Here is a 16805-nt window from a genome sequence, read left to right on the forward strand (position 1 = left end):
AATTGTTTCAGGCAATATGGTTTTTCCTCAAGGAACTCTATCACCCTCTCTCCCCCCCCCTCCCTCTCTCCACCCTGTGTTGTTTTTCTCAACCTCCCCCTCTCCCCCCCCCCCCTTCTCCTGAAGAACGGGCAGCTTCCCAACTTAACAGAAAATAAAGAAATATTCAAATTCCCTCCTCGACACCACCACCCAGACCCTTGTTACCATGGAGCCCCCAATGCCTGTCTCAGCTCTGGCTGCCCGCCCCTCCCATTCACCTGTTGGAGCCACATATAACCCACCCCTCCTCACTGCTAAGCACCAGCTCCCACGGGATCCTTCCAAGGAACAGCAGGTACCTGTGCGGTGAACAATTCGACAACAAACTGCCTGGCTGTGGCCTCAGCGAAGACGGTCTATCCAATTCTATTCCTGCACTGTTCTCTTTTGCTGTTTCTGCACCTGTCCGTTCTTCCTGATCCAGCATGCCTTCTGCAGCCGAGCTTATAGATTAACACTTTGTGGACAGGTAAGGGGTGATCTCGCATCAGAAGTCACCTTTTGGATGCTGTCAACAGCCCACCTTCCGAGCTGCTTCTCTTTGTAACACAAAAAGGCTGTTTTGTACTTTTGCCAGCTGCTTCCCATCAAGAGACTTGATTCTGCAGAGGAGCCCAAAAAGAATCTGCTCTCCTGGTCCTGTATGTTGGTGGAATATTCTCCAGGGTCTTATCATCTGATCTTTGAGTGGAGAAACCTTCACTTTTGTCCCTCGCTTTGAAGGCTTCAGTTTTCTTCCTTCTCACTTAAAGACTTCCCATCTTTGGGTTGTTAATCACCTCTTAATCTGGGTGTCCCAGAAGGCAGGAGAGGAACAGCATCCTGTGGGGGGTTAGGTGAAGACCACCCACAATGTCCTCTGCAGGGCTAGAGATCTTGGCCATGGGCCTGTGCATTTTTGGCTGGCTGGGGAGCATTATCTCATGCGCTCTGCCCATGTGGAAGGTCACAGCTTTCATTGGGAACAACATTGTTGTGGCACAAATCATCTGGGAGGGACTTTGGATGAACTGTATTGTGCAAAGCACTGGTCAGATGCAGTGTAAGATCTATGACTCCATGTTGGCCCTGCCTCAGGATCTCCAAGCTGCCCGGGCCCTCATGGTCATTGCTGTGCTTCTAGCCATCTGGGCCCTCTTGGTGGGCATTGTGGGAGCCAAGTGCACCAACTGCGTAGATGATGAAGGTGCCAAGGCCCGCATCGTCATCACCTCCGGCGCACTCTTCATTGTCTCAGGGCTTCTCACCCTCATCCCCGTGTGCTGGTCAGCCAACACGATCATCCGTGACTTCTACAACCCGATGGTGGTTGAAGCCCTCAAGAGGGAACTGGGAGCTGCTCTCTATGTCGGTTGGGCAGCTTCCGCGCTGCTTCTCCTTGGGGGCTCACTGCTCTGCTGTTCCTGCCCACCACGAGAGGACCGCTATCCACCGCCTCGTATTGGGTATTCTGCCCCGGCCAGATCCACTGCACCCCCAGGCAGCGGGATTGACAAGCGGGACTACGTATGAGTGGGGTGGTGATGGTGGAAGTAGGCTTGCCAGATGTTGCCAGGTCCAAACCCTGCCAGGAGTTGCTGGTGCAAGGACTTTCATGGTAGAAAACTGGACCAAGGCTGATTGGTCTGGGTTGAGCTGTGATATCTGGCAATTCTGGAATGTTTGTCTGTTTGTGTGTGTGTATGACTGTAAGTGCTTGTGTGAGTGGGAAGACATGAACAAACCGATACACAAAAGAATGAACAAACAGTAATGAAAGAGAACAACAAACAGGAGGGGAGTAAAAGGTGCAGAGGTTGGGCAAATGAGAACAGGAAGACAGACTGATAAAGTAATGTCTGAGTGAGACCATGGTTATGGTTATGGGAAGTGTGTGGATTGGAACCGCAGCAATGGACAACTGAGCAAAGCAAGGAAAGACTGAGGGGTGGCAGATTAACATATGAGAGAAATTGGCACTGGAAGAACCCACCGCTTTATTCACAACTGTGCCTTGAGAATGTATTGTAGAGTTCTGGTTTTTTTTTCTTCCCCAAGAATGAAAGAATGTGTGAGTGTGATGGGAAAATGAGAAAACCAGAGAATGAGGGAATGAATAATGAACAGGAGGAACAGGATAAAATGAAGAAAAGGCAAACTGAGTCCAAGCTTGACGGAAAGTACACGTGAGGGCATGGAAATTGTAGGAAAAGGGGAGTGTCTCACATGAGGCCTGGTTTGTCACCTGTTTTCAGGAGAGGAGGAGGCATGGCATGGTGAACAGTGAGGGGAATGTGGCAGGAGAGTCCCTGACCCTCTCATGCTTTTGGACTGCTTCTATTTGTTCTCTCGTTAATAATTTGCTTATTCCCAGGGGCCCAACGAACAAAAGGGGCTGCTGATCCCTTACATCTCCCTTTCCAGCTATCATCTATCACAACCTGCCTCAACTGGACTCAAGAGGAATGGATCTCTCTCACACAGACACGTGCATACATGCAGTGCTTTTTTGGGGGGGAGGGGGTGTAAAAAGAAGAGTTGCCAGTGCTTATGTATGAGGTTACACTGAATTCCACCAATTTCCCCCTCAGAACTTGTGACAGCCCAGCCCCCCACCCAAGGTGTTGGTACTCAGTACAGGTGAGTACCCCCCCCCCAAAAAAAAAGCCCTGGCTACACAAACTCATTAGACCTCCCTCCTCTCACACAGCTGGCCTGAGAAGCCAGCTGCTCTCAACTTATTCTAGTACAGAGGATGAATCTGGGGGAGTAGAAAAGAAGCAGAGTGTCCTCACAGAGGTTTCTCACTAATAGGCAGGGGGCAGCTCTCTGAGGTGATTACTTGACTGGAATAAGATAGCGCATCAGCAGAACTCTTTTTGTGGTCCTCTTCCTTGCCTAGCTTTGTTTCGTCTTTCTCAAAACTGTGTTATTCAGATAAAACCAAAATGTTTGTAATCTGGATCTCAGTCTTCTTTTGGGGGGCTGGGGAGGTGAAAGGGAGCAACACCTAAATATAAAAAAGATGGGAATGGGAGAGAACAAAAGTGTCTGTGTGAGAACAGGTTGTTCAGTCTACAACATAGAACCTAATTTCTAACAGGACAGGTGTCATGGTTCACTCTCAGAAGCTGTTACCTGTTTATCCTTTATTTTATGGGAACAGTGCAGGGTTATGGAAGCCCATGTTCCAGGGCACTTCCTTGCCTGACGCATTACATAAACGTTCCAGAGCATAAATATCCCCACCAAACATAGGTGTGGTGCCCAGGAATGCTACCAAACTGCTGGTCTTGCAGTGGTGCGCTAGAGAGCAGCAATGGTTCATAGATAAAAGGAGAGAAGTGCCGAAGACAATGCCTAAAAGTGTAACCTCCCCCTTGAATATGAAGCTCTGATCTCACTTGGGGTGAGCTGGAACTGGCCACAGCTATAGAAAGGACAGACAGTAAAACACACTCTTCACATGCTCTGAATCACTCTTTTTAGCCTTACAAGGGAAGTTAAAAAAAAAACCCCTTCATGTAACACATGATAAGGGAAATATTAGTTGGTTCCAAGGGAGTGAGGAAAGAGCCAGACTCAAATTAAGCTTTGTGGTATTTATGCTACAGAAGGACAGAAAAATGTGCCAGGAATGTGTGCAAAAAGGGAACTGGAGTGACCAGTGGATTTATGTATAAGCAGAAATGTTTCTAAATGTAAAAGGCACACAAAGTGTATGCTGATGAAAGCAGGCATTTTGAGGAATTCACCAGAAGGAAATGGACCTGCTAAGCAGTTGAGGGAAGAGTGAAAAGGCAGATATTTTAGGGAAAGGTGTTAATGTATAACATGGGCAAGATCCAGAGTGACTATATTAATGGAGGCAGGGGTTGTGAGAGGAAACTGTGCTCTTTATTCCCCAGTGTCAAGGAAAGGGCTGTTTGCAAGATAAATGCATTCTGTCCGTGCTCAGTGGTACTCAATCCTTTATGATTACTATATATTTTTCAGGACATTACAGGAAAACAAGTTTTGGGGGTTGAGCTGCACTTCAGACTACAACCTGTCTTCTCAATGCAGAATACAGACAGACAGAATACACTGGATCTGTTACTCTTTCTACTCTCCCTCTTGCCTAAAAAGATTAAGCCTTTTGCATAGCCATAATGGCAGGAGCATTCCTGATGACATCTCTCTCAAGTTAGAACAAAAAAAGGGCAGGTTTTCTCTGACCCTTCATCCCCCCCATCCCAGATTACCAAGGGGCACAAAGCCTCTTGTCCCCAGATAGGGGACCTATGCATTTTATATTATGGGCAGAGGCGGGTTTTTTTTTTAACAGGAACGCACAGGGATGCAGTTCCGGCTGGCTTGGGACCAGGGGGTGTGGCCTAATATGCAAAGGAGTTCCTGCTGGGCTTTTTCTACAAAAAAAGCCCTGGGCAGAGGAATCAATTACAGCCATTCTTTGGCATCACCTCATGGCAAATTCCGTGCATTCCCTTGCAATGAAGAACAAGGGAGGAATAAGCGTCTCATGACTGGCCCTGATCTAGAGGAACATACCAAGGAAAATTATAAACCCAGTGTCCAACATTAAAAGCCCCTGAAGTGGTAGACAGCATTTGCACTGTAGACGGTGCTTAATGAAGTATTATTAATTTAGTTATTCATTGATAAGTCATTTGTGAAAGAGAAGTTCTGGGGCTCAAGTCAGCTGGGAAGTTGCAAGGTTGCCAGTAATTCCATATTGGGTTATTGTTGGAGATTTGAGAGAGACAGCCAGAGGGAGGGTTTGGGGAGAGGTGAGACCTCAGCAGAGTACAGTGCCATTGAGTCCACCCTCCAAAGCAGCCATTTGCTCCAGGGGAATTGATCTCTCTGTCATCTGGAGATCAGATGTAATTCCAGAAGATCCTCAATCCCTACCTGAAGGTTGACAACTCTGTGTGTGTGTTTGGGGGGGAGAGATAACATATTCATGGAAGAAACACTCTTTGCACATGCTCAGGGGTTCCCTTGACTTTTCATCTTCCATTCAAATTAGCCTTCTGGCTTGTGCTGAGCTCTGGGTCAAATGAAGGCCTACCTTAGAGAAAGTAATCTGAGAAGATTCTAAGATTAACAGCAAGAGCTTCAGGGTATAGGCTTTCGGGAGTCAAATCTCCCTCCATTGCAAAAGCTAATTACCCTGAAACTTTTGTTAGACTCTACCTGAGCTCAAATCTAACTGTTTTACAGCAGAGCAACACAGCTCCCCTCTGAAACCATGATTAACAAAATCCTATTCAAAGAAGAAAGAGGAATAAAATTAGCCTCCCTCACTTAGGGATGCCAGATCTGTGTTAGAAAATACCTGGAGACTTTGGGGGTAGATCCAGGAGAGGGTGGGGTTTGGGAAGGGGAGGGGCCTCAGTATGGGACCATGCTATAAAGTCCACTCTTCCAAGCAGCCATTTTCTCCAAGGGAGCTGTTCTCTGCCAGCTGGAGATCAGTTGTAAAAGCGGCAGATCTCCAGGCCCTACCTGGAGGCTGGCAACCCTGTTTTCCTGTCAAAGGCAGGAAGTTTCATGTGAGCAAAACTCGCAACAGTGAAAATGAAGTTGTTTGAAGAATGGAGGCATTTTCTTGTCCTTAAATCACAGTGGTGAACTGAGAAAAGGCTTTATAGAAAAGTCTATAAGAAGCAGCAAACCTACCAGTCCCAAATTTTGCACACCAAACATCCCAGATTAAGAACATTTCCCTTTGAGAAGAACCTAGATGCTTTATATCCGGGCAGCCAGGGGAAGAGGCTGGCGACTTTTCCTTCTTCTGACAAGCACACAGACGTGCTGACCTGTTCTTTGCCCTCCTTTCAGATTTCTTGGATGTGGGCCCAGCAGTCAACTCCCCTGTAATGCAAGACCCCTGCCCGGCTTGGAGGGGTACCAGTACATTCCAGTGCCAGGCTGAGCCTTCCACAACCAGACACATCACGTCGGCATGAGGAGGCCTGGTCTCCTTGGCATGAGAGAGACTCTCCTCCATCCGGATGGGCACGAGGAGGGAGAAGGAGGGGAGACTGGGATCGAGGTTGTTATGATGGACAAGCTGTCATGAGGAGGAGGCCTGTGTGAAGAAACTGGCATGGCAACTCCCAAAGCTAATGCCCTCTTGCCCCCCTGGCCAAAGCAGGGGTGTAGCTAGCTTTCTAGGTAGGGATGCCAGCCTCCAGGTAGGACCTGAAGATTCCCAGGAATTATATCTTATTTCCAGACTACAGACAGAAATCAGAGCCCCTGTAGAACATGGATGTTTTGGAGGGTGGACTCTGTGGCATTGTAGCCCACTGAGTCCCTGTCCTCTGCAGGCTCCATGTCCAAATGTCCAGGAGTTTCACAACCTGGATCTGGCTACCCTTCCCCCCCCCCCCCACATCCCCTGCTGGTGGCCAGGAGGGCACCTGGCAACCCTGCTCCCTCTAAGCTGTGGAGCCTTCTGAGCAAACATTTTGCTTTGTGAGCTACTGACATTAAAGTTGTGAGCTCCAGCATAAATTAATTTGCTCTGGAGCCATTTTCCCTGAACTAAGATAAAAATGTGTGAGCCAGAGGTTAAAAAACTGTGAGCTAGCTCACACTAACTCAGCTTAGAGGGAACACTGGCTGTAATGTTTCCAGTTTGGGCCAGACCCTCTTCTGCTAATCCGAAGCCATGGTTAGGAAGAATCTCTACCCTGTCTCCACTGAAGAAGTCGGTTGTCCTTGTTTTAAAGTACTCTAGTATTGCTTTTAAACACCCTGCTATATTCACAGTACCTAAGGAAGGATTTTCCCCGTTTATCCCATTCCGATTCCATCCCCACTGTTTCCCATATTTTAGAAACAGGGTCCTGTTCTTTAAATGGTTTGCACTGGTTTACACATACCAAAGCTGCATTCAAAATGCACGTGTTGCCCCTGTTTAGACAACATTGTGACTGCAGGCAGTAAGTGTTCTCTATAGATGTAGACATAACAGGTTGCATCCAACCTGCTTTTCCAGTGGTGAATAAGTGAGGAGGGGTCCCATTTGACCACCCCAGAAAGATATGCTGTAGATCAGGGGACAAAAGCCATGTGAAATGAAGGCTGTAGTGAGGAGAATAATTGGGCAAGATGGAGTGAACCCAACCCCATGTTTGAAAAGGACATATCCACATGGCCAAATTTCCCATGCCGCCCCATAAATCTTAACATCTCACCCCCACACTTTCCTTCTTTCAGCCCATTCCCTACAGGCAAGCAATTCTCCAGGTGCCCAAACCTGCAGTTACAGATTCCAATGTTCAGTCACCATTTATACAATAGCCCCTTAAAATATGTCTGTAGTATTGCCACATCACCCACAGAGCAGGTTTGGGTGGGAAAGAACTTGCTCTGTTACATGTTAGTTCATTTAAATGTCAGGGAAGTCAACAATACCCATTGTTTGGGTTTACAAAGAGATCATGAGGTAAATAAAACAGCATAAAGTAGAACAAAAAACATTAACTGAGTGTGTGTGTGGGGGGGGAGACACTTTTCCTGCCTGGTAGCAATCTTCAAAAGGCAAGTTTGGACAGAAAAGTAATAAAACTAATTGACAATTCTTCTTTTCCCATATGTTGATTAGTGATTACTATTCTTTCTGTCCCTTTCATTCAATTGACCAGAATATCCATAGCGCCCAGAGGCAAAGTCTTGAAGGCATTTACATCCCACCATAAACCAAAGATTTACATAAAACTGCAGCTGGTTTTTGGTTCTCATTTCCTTTACTCCATACCCAGCTGCACGTATGTCTATACAGTGTAATTATATGCTAAATTATTCTGGTCTAAACTCACTAAAATTTAGAACAACGGGTTTACACTGGAGCAACTCTGCACAGGAAATGAATGCTTACATACCTTATACAATGTTATTATGCAATGTTTATTTCAAGGTGCAACCTGTCCCCCCCCCCTTTCTTTTTTCCTGAAGGTAGCTGTGGTCTGAAGGTAGTTATTAATTAATTTACTTAGCGCCTGACCCACTTGCTTCGCTCACCGATCCCATACCTCACTGAGCTTGTATATGAGAACACAAGAGCCCTGCTGGATCCGACCAGTGGTCCACCTAGTCCAGCATTAGGGTTGCCAAGTCCAATTTAAGAAATATCTGGGGACTTTGGGGGTGCAGCCAGGAGACTTTTGGGGTGGAGCCAAGATCAAGGCTGTGACAAGCATAATTGAACTCCAAAGGGAATTCTGGCCATCACATTTAAAGGGACTGCACACCTTTTCAGTGCCTTCCTTCCATAGGAAATAATGAAGGATAGGGGCACCTTCTTTTGGGGCTCATAGAATTGGACCCAATATTTTTGAAACTTGGGGGGTATTTTGGGGAGAGGCACTAGATGCTATACTGAAAATCTGGTGCATCTATCTCAAACAACAGCTCCCCAGAGCCCCAGATACCCACGGATCAATTCTCCATTATTTTCTATGGGAATAAATCTCCCTAGGGAATAATAGAGTTCCCAGCAGACATTTCCCTCCCCTCCCCCTGCTTTCTGACGACCCTGAAGAGGGGGAAGGGCCTCCAAACCGGGGGATCCCCTGCCCCCTCCTGGGGATTGGCAACCCTATCCAGCATCCTGTCTCACACAGTGTCCAACCAGGTCCTCTGAATGGCCAACAGCAGGGCATAGAGGCTGAGGCCTTCCTCTGATGTTGCCTCCTGGCTCTGGGATGCAGAGGCTTAGTGCCTCTGAATGTGGAGGTTCCTCTCCGCCACCTGGCTAGTAGCCATTGATAGACTTGTTTGCTGATGACTTATGCCTGCCACAAACAGACAACCATTGATTTAGTTGCAAATGCTGAGGGATTTACTTCCTTGCTGGTGGAATCCCTAAGTATCTTCCACTGTTCTCCTTCCCTCCATTTTATCCTCACCAGTATTACACCTATGGGACTTCCATAGGACAAACATGGACCTTTGTACCAGGGCTGATGCTGGGATATCCTGTAAGGGGAAGTCTCCCAGCCATTCCGTTGCACAATCTGATGGAGGAGATCTCAAAAATTATTTTAGGGTTAGTGCTGAAAATCAGAACTGGGAAGCAGAAAAAATTTTCAGTCCAGTTGTTTATCTAGTAAAATAATTTCTATCTCATGTCAATTCCCTGCATAAAATGGGTGGGGTGCAAGTCAAAACAACCATGATAAAATTGCTATGAAAAACAAAACCTTCAGCCAGCAGCTAATAGCCCCCAATTATCCTCTTAACCATGTCTTAACCAGATTGCGATACCCGACAATAATAAACCCATCATCAGTTAAAAGCAGCATCAATTAAAAAACTTTACACTGAGTAACTAGTAAAAACCCTTGTAAAAAAAACCCTTGTAAAAAAGGTATTTGATAGAATGCCCAAAGGAACAGAGAAGACAGCACACAGTCGGTGCCTCTGACATGGGGACACACAGAGAAGGAACTCCAGTGCCAGGCTTGGGCAAGCCTGTACAGGCAGAAGTGGTCCGTGAGATATCATAGTCACAGATATTTAAAGCTTTAAAGTTACAGCCTGAAAATTGTGGGTGGCAGGCTCTTAGACTCCTGTGAGGTTCGGCTACCCTACAGTCAGGGCTTTTTTTTGTAGCAGGAACTCCTTTGCATATTAGGCCACATACCCCTGATGTAGCCAATTCTCCTGGAGTTTACAGTAGGCCCTGCACTAAGAGCCCTGTATGCTCTTGGAGGATTAGCTACATCAGGGGTCTGTGGCCTAATATGCAAAGGAGTTCCTGCTACAAAAAAAAAAAGCCCTGCGCTACAGTAATTTCCGAGGTCATGATTTTCAGGTGCTGAAATTCCCAGTCTCGAAAAATGCGCCCCCAAATATTACAAAAACAGTATTATAAACTTCCTGAAATTTTGGCATACTTAAAATCATGCCCTTTAAAAATATCCAACCCAAAATTAAAATTAATTTTTTTAAGTACCACTAAAAGAAATGTCCTGTTTTATACGAGGGACTATGTTGGCGTGAGAAAGAGTCTGTCATGGTCTCCTTCTGTGTGATATCGTGATTCTTCATTTCCTTTCTTATGGAGCAGCCATGTAGTCGCTAATGGGACTCTGGAAGCTGTGGTTTCCAGTCCCAACCACATTGTATTAACGATAGTTTCCTAGGGTAGACATGTTGATCTTTGGTAGAACTAGATTTGAGTCCAGTAGCACCTTAAGAGACCCACAAAATTTTTGAGGCATAAGCTTTCAAGGGTCAAAGATGTCTGGGGAAGGGTCTCTGATAAAAGGAGTTTTAATTCTTGAAAGTTTATGCCCCCATAATCTTGTTGATCTCTAAGGTGCTACTAGTCTCGAATCTAGCTATTTTTGCCTTATTGACTTTAGTGATTAGCCTTAGCAGGCCAGTGGGGCAGGAAGCCCCACCCCAGCAACCACCATGTGCCTTAGAAGAAGCCTGCGAACTACCTATGTTTTGGACTGTGCATATGTGCCTTTAAATCCTGTGGTTAGTACTTGGATGGGAGACCAAGAGGTAAGCTGAATGGGCAGGGCAAGTAGGCAGACCCACGTAGGTCTTTCCAGTGAGTGTGTGAAAGGAAGAAAAGTGAGCAGAGTCCCTCTGTTTGTTTGGAGGAAAGCTGCACCCCTTAGGCTGCTCTACTTTCATTTTTCTGTTAGTATGAAGAAGTTGGTTAAAATACAGCGGATGGTTACATTCAGTAGCTCCAGTTGTCAGAACTTGGATGAACTTCAGAAGAGTCCAATACTTGTTGCAAGTTAGGATCTTTATTGAAGAACTACAGTACTATAGTAACGAAATAACAGTAATGGCGATTCTGGGCAGTTGGTTACATTTTATGCCCACAGCAAAGCATAATAAAACAATCATTCACACGATCCCAAATGGTTGTCTCTTCTTCCCAGCCTTCGTTATCAGAAAAGGAGGATGCCCCCCTGTTGCGAAGGCCAAACGGCTCGGCTTCAAAGGGCACCTGTGGATGTTAAGCAGAGACTCTCTGCCGCCTGCCTTACTGCCCTAAATATTTGGCATAGCAGAGCGGCCCGGGTCAATGACCGCTGTCAAGCACTCTAAGTTACAACATGGAGTCAGTTTGGTCAAAGCAAAGCAATAAAAGTTACAAGTTCTGACATACTGCCCCCCCTAAGCTCTTCGGCTTGGGCTTGTGCGGGTACAGTAGGTGAAACTTCTTGAGTAATTGCGGTGCAGATACATCAGTAGTTTTTACCCATTCATCACAGCTAGGGGGAAAGTATTTCCACCTGATCAGATAGTACAGCACCCCCCTCTGGACTTTAGAATCCAGAATTTCTAACACCTCATGGTGACTCTGACCCTTCACTAATGTCGGAGGCGGCTACGGGGGGCGAGGATGAAACTGCGTAGCTCCAGGATCCTTGCGAAGAAGGCTGCAATGAAAAACAGGGTGGATCTTACTCAGGGATTTGGGCAATTCTAGCTCCACAGTCACTTTATTGATAACCTTCTTTATTTTGAAGGGACCTAGGTATTTAAGGGCAAGTTTGCGGCACCCCTGGGGAAGGGGCAAGTTTTTGGTGGATAGGAACACTGTCTCGCCCTCCTTCAGTTCCCATTGCGGGGCATGCTTTTTGTCAAAGTGCCGTTTGTACTCTCTCTTTGCCTCCTCCAGGTTTTCTTGAATCACCTTCCACCCCTCCCTTATCCCCTCCCACCACTGGAGGCATGAAGTGGGTTCTTTCGGTCCTGCGGGGAGGGGGAGGTTTGGGAAGGGTTTCCCCTCGTAGCCGTTGACTATTTGGAAAGGAGAGGTTTTGGTGGAACTGTGGAGGCTGTTATTATAGCCATACTCGGTGAACGGCAGGAGTTCCACCCAATTTGTTTGTTAGTAATTAATGTAACACCTCAAATATTGCTCAAGAAGCCCGTTCACCCTCTCCGTCTGTCCGTCCGTTTGCGGGTGGTACGCGGAGCTAAGGCCCTGTTCGATGCCAGCTAGCTTGCAAAACTCCCGCCAGAAGTTGGCAACGAACTGCGGCCCGCGGTCACTAATGACCTTCTCAGGGAATGAGTGTAGGCAGACCACGTGATTGAAGAAAAGTTGGGCCAATTTTTTGGCTGTGGGCAATTTCTTGCAGGGGATGAAGTGGGCTTGTTTTGAAAAAGTGTCAACCACCACCAATATCACTGTTTTCCCTTGGGACGGAGGGAGTTCTACTATAAAATCCATCGACACAACGGCCCAGGATCGATTGGCCGTGGGGAGAGGGACGAGGTGGCCGGGGGGCTTTCCCCCTCTGCGCTTGGACATGATGCAAGTAGGGCATGCGAGCACGAATTCGGAAACGTCTCTCTTTAATTTCGGCCACCAGAATTGTCGGGTAATTAAGTGGAGGGTTTTTACGTACCCAAAGTGACCGGCCAGGCGGTTAGAGTGACTCTGTTCTAAAACCTCCTTCCTCATGGACTTAGGCACGTAGATTTTCCCTTTGTGAAGCCAAAGTCCCCCCTCCCCTTGCTCAAGTCCTTCGGGGCGCTCTGCTCCTTCTAAGTCTGCCTCTGATGCAAAGCGCTCCTTTTGTGGTAATTCCGGGGCCCCGATCTTTTTCCCTGAACGAGTAGTGACCCCTCCCGCGACTGCCGAGGGGGGAATGAGAGAATCGATTACTTCCTCTCATTGACTTTCGTGCTGGGGCATGCGTGATAGCGCATCAGCCAAAAAGTTCTTAGTGCCTGGGATATGTTTCAGCACGAAGTCGAATTTTGCGAAGAATCCCGCCCATCGAATTTGTTTGGCCGTCAGTTTGCGGCGGCCCGTGAGGGCTTCTAAGTTCTTGTGGTCGGTCCAAATTTCAAATGGGACGCGGGCTCCTTCTAACCAGGATCTCCACGTTTTCAATGCGAACATTACTGCAAAAGCCTCCTTGTCCCACACCGACCAGTTCCTTTGTTCGTTTGAGAATTTGTGGGATATATAGGCGCAGGAACGCAGTTCCCCCTCTTCGTTCCTCTGCATCAATATGGCTCCTACGGCGACGTCGGAGGCGTCGCATTGCACCACAAAGGGTTTTAATACATTGGGGTGAGCCAGTATTGGTTCAGAGGTGAAGAGTTGCTTGAGCTCTTGGAAAGCTTGGTGGCATTCCGGCGTCCATGTTAAGCGCGCCCCGGGTTTTTTCGCTGCCTCCCCCCTTCCCTTCGTCTTTAGGAGCTCTGTGAGGGGAAGCATCACCCAGGCGAACCCCTTAATGAATCCGCGGTAAAAATTTGTGAACCCGAGAAAAGATTGTAACTGCCGTCGGGTTCGGGGTGGTTCCCAATCTAGAACCGCTTGGATTTTTGCCGGGTCCATTGCAAGCCCCTCCCCCGACACTCGGAATCCCAAGTAGTCTAGTTCCGTCTTGTGGAACTCACATTTAGGCAGTTTAGCATACAGTTTGTTCTTACATAGAGTAGTTAATACTTTTCGCACTAGGGGTACATGGGATTCAAGATCCTTTGAATAGATAATGATGTCATCAAGGTACACCACCACCCCCTTAAACAGAAATTCTCTCAACACTTCGTTTATAAAGTTCATAAAAAACCCCGGCGCTCCCTGGAGCCCGAATGGCATCACTAGGTATTCAAACTGTCCCATAGGTGTGTTGAACGCAGTCTTCCACTTGTCTCCTTCCTTAATCCTTACGCGAAAGTACGCGTCTCGGGGATCGAGTTTAGTGAAGATCTTGCCCTCGGCCACCGTGTTCAGGAGGTCCCTTATCAGCGGGATCGGGTAAGCATTGGACATAGAAATCCCGTTTATCCCGCGAAAATCTGTGCAAAGCCTAAGCCCCCCGTCCTTTTTCTTGCGGAATAGTATGGGGGCCGCGTGGGGGGCCGTGGCTGGTCGAATGAAGCCCCGTTTCAAATTTTTGTCAATGAATTTTCTGAGCTCCGCTTTCTCCGCCCAACCCATTGAATACAGTTTTGCCTTCGGTAGGGTCTGCCCTGGGATGAGTTCGATAGCACAGTCCGTGGGGCGGTGCGGGGGAAGTTCGTCCGCCTCCCGCTCACTAAATGCTTTCCTCAAGTCCCTGTATTCTTTGGGGATCGATCCTATCTCCTCGAGGGTGAGGCAGAGTCTCTCATTCTGGGGAGGTGCTTTCGGACCCCACTCGGGCTTCCAGTGGTGGTGTTCACACCGCCAATCCGGGAACCGCACGATTTGCTCTGCCCATCGAATGTCCGGCTGGTGTTTTGCTAGCCATCCCGATCCCATCACCACATCGAAAGAGCAGGATGGGGCTATGACAAAAGTTTCTACACCCCAGTGCTCTTCGGTTCCCACAGGAGTTGCCTGGGTCTCTAGGGTGCACGGTTCCCCCCTCATAGGTGACCCGTCCATTTGTTCAAATTGGATGGGGTGGGGAAGGGGAGACGTGGCTAACCCAAGCGCTTCCACTAATCGTGGGGTGATAATGTCTCTCGTGCACCCGGAATCGATCAGGGCCCGGGCGTGCATAAATCTTTTCAAGTTGGGGTTCAAAAGGGTGACTGCCATGAACAATAGCTCCCCGGTAACTCTCACCGTTAGTAGTGCCGGCGTTTTGTCGACCTGCCTCGCGGCACTGGTTAAAGCAGGTCGCTGTCGTTTCCCGCCGACTCTTGATCCCAGGACTCCTCGCTGGACTCTTCTATGGTGGTAACATCCTCGTCAATCGCCAAGGAAGTGGCGACGGTGCCCCGACTGGGCTCCTTCGCTCGCCCGCCTTTCTTCTTCGGTGCGGTGGACGCCGGTTTGGGCTGCGTCGGAGTTGGAGTTGGCTTCCCCGGGCAGTTCGCGGCCAGGTGATTTGGATCTCCACACCTGAAGCACTTTCGCGCTGCGGTCGCGGGGGTCGAGGTTGTGGGGCCTCGCTTCCCCTCCGTCTTGCTCGGGGAGGGGCTCGACTTTCCCCCCTTCTTGCCTTGTTGCTGGCGTCGCATCCTGACGTGCTGGAGGTCGGTCTCTACTTCCCCGGCCAGTTGGATCCATCCTACCAGGGTGTCTGGTCTTCCCTGGTGGTAGCACCAGTCTAAGATGTTCGCGTTCAAACCGTTCTTGAACGCGGTGTATTTCATCACTTCATTCCATCCCCTGGCTGCCGCGCAGTGGCCCATGAACTCGGTAGCGTACTCTCGAGTGGTGCGGTTGCCTTGTTCTATTCTTTGTAGGGCCGCGATGGCTTTCTCCTCTCGCAGGGGGTCCCCGTACTGTCGGAGCATCGCCTGCAGGAAGTCTGCCACGGTGGCTAGTTCGAGTTTCCGTCCCGTGTAAAGCCCCACGTACCACTTCTGGGCCGGCCCCCTCAGTCTGGAGGCGATGTGGTCTACGCAGCTTGCTTCCGTGGGGTACCCCGCTCCCCAGTGCGTGAAAAACGTGTTGCACTGGATCGTGAAGTACTCCACCGCTTCTCCGTCTCCGTCGAAGGTGATCTTCAGCTCCCGGTGTCCCCCCCCGTCTCCTCCGGCTGGGGCGGCAGGAGCCGGAACTACCGGAACCACCGGCCCACCGGAGGGCCGGCTGGCGGTCCCGCGGGTGGCCCAGCCGGGGGGCCTGCTGGAGGACCGGCCGGGGGTCCCGCCGGGGGTCCTACTGGAGGGCCGGCCGGCGGCCCTGCGGGGGGTCCCGCCGGAGGAGCCGCCGGGGGACCGGCTGGGGGTCCGGCCGGCGCGCCTGCCAGAGGGCCTGCTGGTCCTCCTCCCGGGATCTGCCCCGCGGCCACGACCCCCTGGAGCGTGCGTATTTGGTCGTGCATCGCTCCCAGGTTCTGCTGCATCTCCTCCGCCATCAGGGTTCTGGAGGCGTGGACCTCGTCGTGGATTTCTTTCACCCAATCGAACAATTCGTTGCGTAGTGTTCGGATCGGGTCCCCTCCGCCATAAGTGCCGAGCCCCTCGTCTCTGGGCTCGTCCTCGTCCCCTTCTCCCCCGCCCGTGGCGAGAATTCAGTAGCGTTGTTCCGCGGCCTCCATAGCGGCCGTAAACTTCCTCGGACTCCAGGTTCGGGGAGCAAAGGCGTCGACAGAAAACGGCGCGGGGACTTTAATCTTCCTCCTCGCTCCGGTTACCTTTGGGTCGAGGGGTTCTTCGTCTGGTGGGATGCTGGGCTCTCCGTTGTCTGGAGCCAGTGCCGCCATCGGGCCAGGTTGCCAGTTCCGATAAGCCCAAAACAAAGGGATTACTGTTATAATGTCAGAACTTGGATGAACTTCAGAAGAGTCCAATACTTGTTGCAAGTTAGGATCTTTATTGAAGAACTACAGTACTATAGTAACGAAATAACAGTAATGGTGATTCTGGGCAGTTGGTTACATTTTATGCCCACAGCAAAGCATAATAAAACAATCATTCACACGGTCCCAAATGGTTGTCTCTTCTTCCCAGCCTTCGTTATCAGAAAAGGAGGATGCCCCCCTGTTGCGAAGGCCAAACGGCTCGGCTTCAAAGGGCACCTGTGGATGTTAAGCGGAGACTCTCTGCCGCCTGCCTTACTGCCCTAAATATTTGGCATAGCAGAGCGGCCCGGGTCAATGACCGCTGTCAAGCACTCTAAGTTACAACATGGAGTCAGTTTGGTCAAAGCAAAGCAATAAAAGTTACAAGTTCTGACACCAGTGGGTAAATTGCCTCAGTGAGTTCACAAAAGTGTGTGCTTGCAGACTGTGTTTATTTTGGCTGCTTTGTGTGTGTGTGTGTTCACTTTCATTTAGTGGAAGTGCAGCCAGCATGAGGAAATGAAGACTGTATTCAGGGGAACTGCA

The 16805-nt window shown here is 49.1% G+C and overlaps 1 protein-coding gene across 1 annotated transcript; it reads left to right on the top strand.

The window, feature by feature from the left end:
- Positions 1-307: 307 nt before the first annotated feature.
- Positions 308-2979, top strand: LOC132584213 (claudin-9-like). The gene has a single exon (XM_060256026.1). The coding sequence runs from the start codon at positions 895-897 to the stop codon at positions 1552-1554; it is 660 nt and encodes a 219-aa protein (XP_060112009.1). The 5' UTR covers positions 308-894; the 3' UTR covers positions 1555-2979.
- Positions 2980-16805: the final 13826 nt, after the last annotated feature.

The sequence above is a fragment of the Heteronotia binoei genome, chromosome 15, assembly GCF_032191835.1.
Source record: "Heteronotia binoei isolate CCM8104 ecotype False Entrance Well chromosome 15, APGP_CSIRO_Hbin_v1, whole genome shotgun sequence".
NCBI lineage: Eukaryota > Metazoa > Chordata > Lepidosauria > Squamata > Gekkonidae > Heteronotia > Heteronotia binoei.